The following is a 10,691-nucleotide window of genomic DNA, read 5'->3' as shown; positions in this document are numbered from 1 at the left end:
GAAACCTTTCTACAGGCCACTTCTCCTACCTGGAATGTCTGTCCCTTGCTGCCTCACGTCCCTTCCTCTCCATTCAAAGCACTCTACTTAAGGAAGCTCTTCCACAAAAGAGTTCTCAACTAATCCCATCTGGCACCAGGCATTCTGATCTCTCTATAAGGATTGTGCCCTATATCCTTGTACACGCCAACTCTCCTAAAATAGTTTGCAAATATGGTTTTGCATTACTTTTGTTACCACACATTTTCACCTGGATACATCTCAGCTGATTGGTACACTGTCTTCCTCACAGTTACTGCTCAGGACCTGTTCCTGCTGGACCACTGGAGGCTTAGAATATCCACTTGAACCAGAGTGCCATCTACTGGTAGGAAAGCTATAATACATCAACATGACTACCTTCTTCCCAATGTACACACACACACCAGTTCTCACAGTTTGATTAAAGAATAAGGAATATGCTATATCAAATCAAAACTTTATTCCCACCTTTAGTAAGATCTATGTATTCAAAAAGAAATGACAATGAAATAAGAAAAGATCCCCATTTGGATCCTCTAAATGAACCTGTCATCTTCAAAAGATGGGTGTGAATTTTAGACTATGTCCCCCGGCTGTTTTGTAACTTTTTCCTTCTATTTATTAAAAAGATTATATATGAAATGAGGAACTGGAGCAATATACAATAAAATATCTGAATGCCATTAAGTTTCTATGGAAATGGCACTGTTTTATGAGGAAGGCTAATTTTTGTTTTTGTTTTACTCCAAGAACTTAGGCCTTCCGTAAGGTGAGCCATCCCTCCAGGACTGACCATATCTTTGAGTCATGAGTCTCTGAGTGCATGATTTCTCAGCATATTATGGAAGGAGTACATAAAAGCACAAAATGAGAAATATTTAGTCCCTGTTTATCAGGCTAACATTTTAGCCTAGTAAGTAATTCCTCAAACCCTTTAATAATGTCAATCTTTCTACTCACTATAAAGCACATCACATTGTGGGTAAATTTAAATTGCGCAGAAGTGGGTCTGTAAATTAAGAGAAAACTTTTCTTTCCCCGCACAGAGGCTGATTTAGATAGCATGGGATCATTAGTGACAAAACAGATGCCCCCATCTATAACCCAGAGACAGCTCTCAGCTGTACAGAGAACCTTTCGTTTCCTACGGAGAGGTGAACTCAAAACTTGTCACTGATTTTTGCACCCTCTTAATCTTCCTGTTTATTCTGTGCTTCATTAAAGTCAATCTCCACGGGGCAGGCTGTCATCCGAGCTCGGCCTGTCCTGCTGTCTGCTCTCTCCAGAGATCATCCTTCATCCTGATAAAAGGGCTATGAGCTGAGCACGTGACTTCTTAAAGTAAATAGATTACAGAGAGCTGCTCCTTCCACACTCGCTCAACAGAATTTGATAAGCAGGAGCTCTGACGTGGGCATCACGGTGGAGACAATGCTTTCCCAAAAGATGGGGTTTCAGATTTACTGTTGTAAAATGAGATAGAGGATATTTATCTTTATCACTGTGTCATACCATCCGTTTAAGACTGCATTAGCTAATGTTGTTGATCTGCCAAGTGCCTCCCTCAGGATTTGGCATCATTATAGGATGTCTGCTGCGTGACAGGCTCTGCGCTAGGCACTGGAGACATAGAGATACTTAGAGGGAGGGACAATGATGACCGTGGTGGGAAACATAGTGAAGCTCCGTGGGAAGCCAGAAAGTATGCTACTATTACAACGCCAGCCCATGTTCTGAGCTGAGGGTGTGCCTGTTTGTTGCACTCACAGACCATGTTATCCCGGAGCAACTGTTATATCTGCATGAAAAAGCAACACTGGGGCCCATGACTGGTTTCTAGGCAGCTCTGCTTCTACCCTGACTCATGCTGACAGATAAAGCAGCAAACCTACCCCGAGGGTGCACGGCTCCTTCCTACATCGGAAACCGGACGCAGACCAGACTCTGGAGAAGGAAAGTCTCATCTCTCAGAGAGGACGTTTAGAGGCATCTTGGATGCCTGAGCCGAGGACAGTTGTGTTCCTGTGACCACCAGTGGAGCACTGGCATCACTTCCCAATACCTGGACGATGGGAACTGTGAAAAAGACACCTCATGTGTCATGGCAAGGGTAAAGGTATGGGCAGACCCATAAGACTTTGGAAGCATCCATTCCTGGATGGCCAGGGCTAGAAGCTCACTTGTACTGAGCTAAGAAGCAGGATGAGTTCAAGGGAGACTCCCAGCCACCCCACCCCAGTTTTCCCAAGGTCTGAGTAGCAGAAATCAAATCCAAGAAGGGTCCTGATGATTGGCGCTTCTTAATAATGATTGCAACTTCCGCCTGGGAGGCTTGAAGATCAACAAGAAGACAGGACTCCAAGGAGATGGTGTCCTGCTCCACCAGGGGCTGCTCTGGGCTCCTGACTTGCCTCTAAGTTTACTTGGTGATCATAGCAGCAGTGAAGAGCCTGCACGGGCAAGGCATCAAGGGCAAGGACTGCAACATCTGTGGGGCTGTTGAACTGTGCCAATCCACCCACCATCAAAGCTTAGTCCCGCTAACTTCTCTTCCTTTTGGTTCTCCAGGCCCTCGCTGGATCACATCCGTCTCTCTCTCCACTGAGCTCCTCTTACAATGTGCAATTTAGCATTTTATTATAATCAGTTTCGTAATCTAATTGCTCCTGGTACATTGAGCTACCACAACAAAACCACATTTGTGTCTTTCGCTTCTTTGAAATGAGAGAGACACAGTATCAGGTGTGCAGCAGGTGTCTAATACTTAATCTAATTGGGAATCAGAAAATAAGAGCTTGTAGAAAATGTAAGTATAGCTTCCTTCTTTCAAAGAATAGTACACAGATCCAGAGAATTGCTGCTTTATTCATCCCACAGGTGTCTAATGAAACTTTCAAGTCACTGTGCTGGGCACTGTGCAGGAGACAGAGGTGCCCAAGAGATGGGCCCAGCTCTCACCGACCTTTCAGTGAGGCATGGAAAATAGGAGTTGTGCCCCAATCACCAAAGGGCGAAATCCAGGAGGAAGGTAAAATAAGTCTGAGGGGGGATCTCAGGTGAGGGAGATGATGGGTCATTTAAAGACTCAGGGTGATTTTATGGAGAAGGTGGCAGCTGAATTCCATGTTGAAGGATGTGCTCTGCGGGAATGGGGGAAGGGTATTCAAGTATGAACGCGCTGTGGCCTTCTTCACCAAGCTTTACATCCAACTCAACACCAGCCACAGGAGTCCGCTGGGACAACTGTGATTGTGGCTGCCGTCCACGCTGAGCCTCCTGAGGGTTTGCTGAAGGAGGACACGACCGTCCACCAGAATCAGAGCTCCTCTTGACGTGGCTCTCAGCTCTCCACACCCAAAGAGGGCTGCCTCTCTCTTCTTGTTTCTCAGTTCTAATTGCCCCCTCTTCCCCCCACCAAGGGCAGGGAAGCTTGTAGTCCGACTTGCCTTTGGCAGCTGAGATGCGCTCTGACCTTCTCGGGTGGCCCCAGCCCCAGGGTCCTAGACCAAAGCCCAGCTGTGCCCAACGCCCCTCTGCCCAAACGTGCTGTGAGTTTCTGCTCTGCCCGGGCCTGGCCTGGTTATCGCGCCCCTGGAGGGGGGACAGGTGCGGCCCACTTCTGTCTCGACTCCGCCTCCGCTCCGCCCCCCGGGTTTGCTCTTCCCAGGAGGGAAGCCAGGCTGGGCCTGTTTCTGGGAGAAGAGGGGAGTGGTCGAGCGAGCTCGGAACGCACAGGCCAGGAGCTTCCGAGCCCTCCGCACTGGGGCCCCAGCTCGCCCCTAACGCTGCCTTCAGATGGCTCCGCCCCGCCCTCCCGCCTGCACGGAAGGCTCACTCTCCCCGACGCTGCCTGCGACCCAGTTCCGCCCTCCCCCATCCACCGGAGCAGCGGCTTCAGCCCTGCTGGCGCCTCTGCTCACCCGGCTTCCCCTCCCTGGGCCTGTGCAGTGGCCAAAGCCAGCTCCTCTCCAGGTCTGCTTGCTTTCTTTTGTCTCCTGTCGCTTATTCCCTTTGGATTTAGGGAGAGAGGGAAAGGGTCAGGATGCCAGCACAGCAGCCCGGGGAACAGAACAGAGCAGAGAGGTGCTGGGTAACGTGCTTCTCTTCTTAGTTTAAAAGCCTGTCCCACAATTTCCTCTCCATTCTCCCCTCTAGGCCTGGATCTGCAGCTTCCTGTCTCCAACTTAACCGCCACATCAAGGGGAGTTCTGCAAGTGGCATCTGGATGAAAAGGCAGCCTCTTGGGCACTCCAGCAGCCGGTGAGGCCTTCCTGCCTTCTGACTGTTTAGGTTTCTGTCTGGTGGCAACGTGGGGGTAGGTAGGGTGGGAAGATGCTCCAAGCCAGGGTACCCTAATGTCCTCCCTCTTGGCTCTGAGGCTTCTTGTCCCTTTGGCCTGGGCAGGCTTTAAGTCACTAATTCTTTAGAGGTATGATATCCTTTTTACCTTTTATTTAAGTTCCTCTATCCCCAAATTTAGTTTAAGTAAACATTTAGATATGGCAAAAATATACGATTCACTTCTAATCCTTTGGTAGATGTGCGTTTCACACTGTTTAATGTCACCCTGTTTGAGGTAGGACAGTACATGAGGGCTGTACCCAGTTTCCCTTTTTCCACCTTCCAACTACACCTCATTCTTATCACCTGCCCATGGATGGGGGCCTCCGTCTTCATGTCCGTCTGTCTGGCAGGCACTGGCAGTGCTGCTGCTGGCCAGACTGAGCTCACATTGCTGCCTCCGAACTTCCAGGTACTTTAAAAACCGCCTCGCTTAGGGCTGTCTGTGGATTTGGACTGAGGGAAAAGGCTAGAGGGGTGACTTCTTTGCTGTAATCTGCCGCAAAGGCCTCATATTTGAACGTGTAGGCAGCAAACTCTGGTCTCCTGGCCTGATGATATGACAGCCCTGGGAACCAGTGGTCACAGACCGCCCCAGCTTCAGTCTGAGCAAGCAGGGAGGTCATTGGACAGGGTTTCACCTGATCCTTCTCTACTTCCAGCCCCCCAAACCCCCGTTAGCTCACGGTTAAGCTTCAGGAGATATTCAAAGACAAAAATGACATAAAATGTGCAGACGTTAAGTACTTAATACTGATCTCCTCAAAAGAGGTTTAACACCAGTAAAAACTGAAAATAGACTCAAAATAATTTTCATTTTAGAAATTGTCCTATGGAAGCATTTGAATGTATGATAAAGAGTATCCTTCTCAATCTACTAAGCAAATGTAGAATCTGTGAACCCAAGGCTGACTGAGCCCGGAAGCTTTCTCTCCAGTCTGCAGGCCGTGGCTCCCTGCCTGACTCAGCCTTTGTTTCAGGCTTCAAACGTCCAGGACCTGAGGCATCTATTTATATGGAGATTCAAAGCCAGGTTTAAAGGAACTTCTCTTCCTCTTAACCTTCCAGGGTGACTCTTGACCACATGCATCTCCTCCCTCCATGAACTCCTTTGTTATTTTCTGTTGCTTACAACTAACATTTTATCATATTCTGTTTATAAGTTAATTCTTTCAAGTCTTTACCAACCCCCTGCCAAAAAAAAAAATCCCACAATATCAGTCATGCAATAAGTATCTAATACTTACTTTAAATTTGGGAATCAGAATATTAGAGTCAGTAGGAAAGCTAATATAGCTTCCTTCTTGCACAAAGTGGGAAACAGATCCAGAGAATTGCTGCTTTATTCATCCCACAGGTGTCTAATGAAACTTCCAAGTCACTGTGCTGGGCACTGCAGGAGACAGAGGTGCCCAAGAGATGGGCCCAGCTCTCACAGACCTTTCAGTGAAGCATGGAAAATAGGAGTCGTGCCCCAATCATCAAAGGGAGAAACCCACGAGGAAGGTAAAAATAAGCCTGAGGGATCTCAGGTGAGGGAGATGATAGGTCTGCTGAGGGCCTCAGGGTGGTTTTATGGAGAAGGTGGTACTTGAGCCCCATCTTGAAGGATCTGGATATGAGGGAATAGGGGAAAGTGTGGTGGTGTGAAAGCACATTCAGGGAAGAAAACATGAAGGAGAATATTAGAAGCTAAGACCAGAATGCCTCAGGGTCAAATTATAGCAGACCTTGAATGCTGGCCAAAAAGCTTGTACTCTAACCAGTAAGCAGGAAGCACTACAAAGGAAGAATTTATTAAAAATTTCCAAATTCTTGAACATGTATTGAACTCTTTTTCAAAAGTGAATTCTCCATCCTTGGAGGTTTAAGGACCAACTGGATGTGCTTTTATCCACCTATCCACTTACGATTTGTAGAGATTCGTAAAGAGGATTCATGCATGGACTAGGTAACTGCTATGGTTACTTCTGATTGAGATTACAAAATCAGGATTTTGGAACTAGAAATTGACCCTAACATCACAGGAGGGAAGACTGAATTTCTTTTTGTATTTAGTAGGTGCTAAATGTATGCTTCCACAATTAATGAATGACATGAACAGAGTTGTGCTTTAGGAAAAGGAATTTGGCAGCAGTGTTTAAACTAGATTAGCAAGAAGGGAGAGACTGGATATAGGGAGACTGCTTAGGACACTGTTACTCATTTTCAAGGCCTAAACTAGGTTAGTGGAAATGGGAATGGAAAGTAGATAGACACGGTGGATGTAGAATCAAGATGACTACTTTGTTGTAATTATCTGTCACTCTCTTCCTCAATGGATTGAAAATTCCATGGGAGCAAGAAGTGTATCTTATTTGACTTTCTATCCCCACTGCCTAACAATGACTAGCACATGCAAGTGCTCAGCAGGTATTGAATGAGGTTGTGGAGTCAGTGTTGCCTGGCTGAATGAGTAAGTAGTTGAGATGGTATCATTTGAGGGGCACTGGATATCCAAGCTGCTGGGCAAGGGGCAGCCAGAGTCCCTGGATCGGAGCCCAGGACTTGGGTGGTCCTGGGGCAGAGGGAACACAGGACATAGCGTCTGTCTCTACTTCCTCACTCTCCATGCCAGGCAGGGCTTCATCCCCACAGCCCCACCAGAAATTTTCACATTTAGATCACCCAACCCTTGCCCTGTCTTCCCTCTCAATGCTGATAACTTCTCATCAGCATTTGACACAGTTGACCATTTCATTCTTGGAACATACCCTTCACTTAACTTCCAAGACATTACTCTGCTGGTTTTCTTCCTACCTTACTGATGGCCCCTTTCATTCTAGGCATTTTGGCTTAACCTCCTATTCCCAATCTTTAAATCAATGGTTCTAAGTCTTAGCTGCACATAAGAATCACCAGGAGCTTTTTTTTTTTTTAACATCTTTATTGGAGTATAATTGCTTTATAATGGTGTGTTAGTTTCTGCTGTATAACAAAGTGAATCAGCTATACATATACATATATCCCCATATCAACTCCCTCTTGAGTCTCCCTCCCACCCTCCCTATCCCACCCCTCTAGTTGGACTCAAAGCACCAAGCTGATCTCCCTGTGCTATGCAGCTGCTTCCCACTAGCTATCTATTTTACATTTGGTAGTGTATATATGTCCATGCCACTCTCTCACTTTGTCCCAGCTTACCCTTCCCCCTCCCCCGAGTACTCAAGTCCATTCTCTACGTCTGCGTCTTTATTCCTGTCCTGCTCCTAGGTTATTCAGAATCTTTTTTTCTTTTTAGATTCCATATATACGTGTTAGCGTACGGTATTTGTTTTTCTCTTTCTGTCTTACTTCACTCTGTATGATAGTCTCTAGGTCCATCCACCTCACTACAAATAACTCAATTTCGTTTCTTTTTATGGCTGAGTAATATTCCATTGTTTATATGTACCACATCTTCTTTATCCATTCATCTGTCGATGGACACTTAGGTTGCTTCCATGTACTGGCTATTGTAAATAGTGCTGCAATGAACATTGTGGTACATGAACTCTTTTTTTTTTTTTTAATAAATTTATTTATTTATTTATTTTTATTTTTGGCTGCCTTGGGTGTTTGTTGCTGCGCATGGGCTTTTCTCTAGTTGTGGCGAGCGGGGGCTACTCTTTGTTGTGGTGCGCGGGCTTCTCATCGGGTGGCTTCTCTTGTTGCAGAGCACAGGCTCTAGGCACGTGGGTTTCAGTAGTTGTGGCACTCGAGCTCAGTAGTTGTGGCTCGCGGGCTCTAGAGCGCAGGCTCAGTAGTTGTGGCGCACGGGCTTAGTTGCTCCGCGGCATGTGGGATGTTCCTGGACCAGGGATCGAACCCGTGTCCCCTGCACTGGCAGGCAGATTCTTAACCACTGTGCCACCAGGGAAGTCCCTGAGTAAATGTTTTTGTCATTCCCCACATCTAATCCATCATCAAATCCTGATAGTTTTATTTCTAAATTACATTATAGACCCAACCACTTCCCATCACCTCTGCCACCACCATTCTCAGCCCTCACTGTTCCACAGCCGTGGCTTCCCGACTGTTCTTCCTGACTTCACTCTTGCTGCTTTACAGCTCACACAGCCCTTAAAGGGCGCTTCAAAAACTTACATCATATCATATTTCTTCCTCTTTAAAAATCTGCCCAGTGGCTTCCTATTATATATAGAACAAAATTCAAACTCTCTAGTCTGGCCTTCAAGGTTCTTTGTGATCTGACCTTTCCTACTATCCAACCTCTCCCTCACTCTCTCCTTCATTCACTCTGTTCCCGCTGTACCTCCTTTTGGCTGTTTGTGATAGCCTTTGCCTCGGAAGCTCTTTGCCTGAATCTTCATGTGGCTTGATGCTTACACCGTTCAGATCTCTGCTCACATGCTATCTCTTTAAAAGAGTCTTTGCTGACCTAGCCTCTCACAGCTGAAATGGTCAGTATCCCTCCGCCCAGTGGTCCTCTATTTTAACCTTGCTTTATTCTCTTCTTAGCTCTTATTATTATCTGAAATCATGGTATTTGTTTATTTCTGTCTCCCCGCCCCCCTCCCAGTAGGAGACAGGGGACTTGTCTGTTTTGTTTTATTACCAGTAGTTTCTCAATAATTATCTGTTGAATGAATTGTTAAATCCAGACTTGGAATTCAAACTGATAGTGAAGCAGACTGTACCACCAAGTTGTCACTGTGAGGTAGATGAACAATCTCAGCACGAGGCATAGTTAATTCAAGACTCTGTCAAAGGTGTTTTAGGAGAGTCTCTGCCTTAGCCGGTAGGCAGGCTGTCTGCCCTAAACTTCCTTCCTTCCTCTAGTCATGGTGTCTGAAACTCTCCCATTGGCAATTCAGATTCATGCCTCTGTGTTGGAAGGTTTTCACCTCCTCTTGAATTCTCTACCAAGATTCAAATGCCTTCAGCATGTGTCTGTTGGCTAATAAAAGATTCGGGAAAAAGGATTTTCTGAGAGATCAGACCAAGAACAGAAGGGACTAAGAGCAGAGGGAAGGCAGCCGATGGCCATACTAAGTTTTCTCCACCGTGCTATAATGCCTTTGACAGAGTCACTGGAGGCAATCAGTCCTATAGAAAGCTGGATTGCTATAGGCCTTAACAAAAGACTTTCTGTGTGGATTCCAATGGGACTAGCAACCTCCTAATCTCTCCCTCTCCTGTGTACTTCCTATTCCACTCCGCAATCCCCAGTATAATTTCCTGCACAGGGGGACTTGACAGTTTGGTAGTCTACCCTCCTGATTGTTTTTCTATCACAGTAAATCAACCAGCCCAACCTCTATCCTTAAGAAAATAGTGATTTTTTAAATGCCTAAACAATATGTTATAGTATTCTTAAATGCCAGTTGAAAACATTTTCTTATTATAAGGTAATACTTATATTTTAATAACACGTTAGAAACAAAGAATTTAATTTCCCTAGTATTCAAATTTGGGTTCCCTGAGAAGTAGACTCAGAGATGGAGATTAGCATGCAGAGCAGGTAGCAGGGAGCACTCTTGAGATCAACATTTGTGGAAGGGAAGGAGGCAGGACTGGGCAGAGGGAAAAGCTGAGATCAGTGCAGCTTCCACAAAGGCCTCAGCTCAGCCCCTGGAGAGCTCTTCAGAAGAGCTGGGATGGCCTTTTAGAGTTGACTCCCCTTGCAGTGAGGAAGCTAGGGTTTCAAACTCCCACATCAGACAGACACTGGATGCAAGCTGATCCCCTGTGAGAGAGGGGGGCTGTGTGGCCAAGGGCAGTTTCTGGAGAGGACTGACAGCTGAGGGTTATCTAGTGACAGCGCTCCTAGCATCTAGGAAAATAAGTCCTTAGACCAGAATACAGATCTGGGCAACACGACACAGCATCCATTACACCTAGTGTTTTCATGTTGATGTCGCTTTTTGGTTGCTAACATTATTCTGGGTATCTATTGCAAGGCAGTTTGATTAATTATGTACTAAGAATCTCCCTCCACTGAATTGGCTTTACTACTGAGGAATCTTTTCTTGTTCATGCTGTGCTTCTGAAATACTTTCACTTTTCTGTCCATAACATGTGCTATATTCATATGCGGACGAGAACTTTGTTTTTTGATGTTGTTGTCATTCTTATTTGACATTTTGTGAAGCACTCACAGGATGTACGAGGGTTCTCAGATCGTTTCTTGGCCATCTGCAGTGGCCAGTCCGGATGATTAGAAAAGTAAGATTCGACTCTCATTAATCCTGCAGACTCATTTGAATCCATGTCCCAGAATTTTCTTTAAAATAAATAAATAAACAAAATAAATAAAACCCTCAACCTAGATGATGTTGGAGGAACTA

At 45.8% G+C, this 10,691-nt stretch overlaps 1 protein-coding gene across 2 annotated transcripts in view; it reads left to right on the top strand.

The window, feature by feature from the left end:
* Positions 1-3,397: 3,397 nt before the first annotated feature.
* The window catches only part of MNS1 (meiosis specific nuclear structural 1), an 87,336-nt gene continuing 80,042 nt past the window's right edge, over positions 3,398-10,691 (top strand). Inside the window, exons 1-3 of one of the 2 annotated variants that reach the window (XM_082446197.1) lie at positions 3,398-3,993; positions 4,177-4,281; positions 5,720-5,894. In XM_082446197.1, coding sequence (XP_082302323.1) covers positions 3,482-3,993; positions 4,177-4,281; positions 5,720-5,894 — 792 coding nt within the window. In that variant the 5' untranslated portion in view covers positions 3,398-3,481. Of the gene's footprint in view, positions 3,994-4,176; positions 4,282-5,719; positions 5,895-10,691 lie in introns of those variants that run through there. The other variant, XM_082446199.1, reaches the window with a different exon arrangement.

The sequence above is a fragment of the Balaenoptera physalus genome (genome assembly GCF_965194825.1).
Source record: "Balaenoptera physalus genome assembly, chromosome: 2".
Classification (NCBI taxonomy): domain Eukaryota; kingdom Metazoa; phylum Chordata; class Mammalia; order Artiodactyla; family Balaenopteridae; genus Balaenoptera; species Balaenoptera physalus.
Note: the sequence above shows the minus strand (reverse complement) of the source record. Positions and strands in the feature narration are given on the sequence as shown.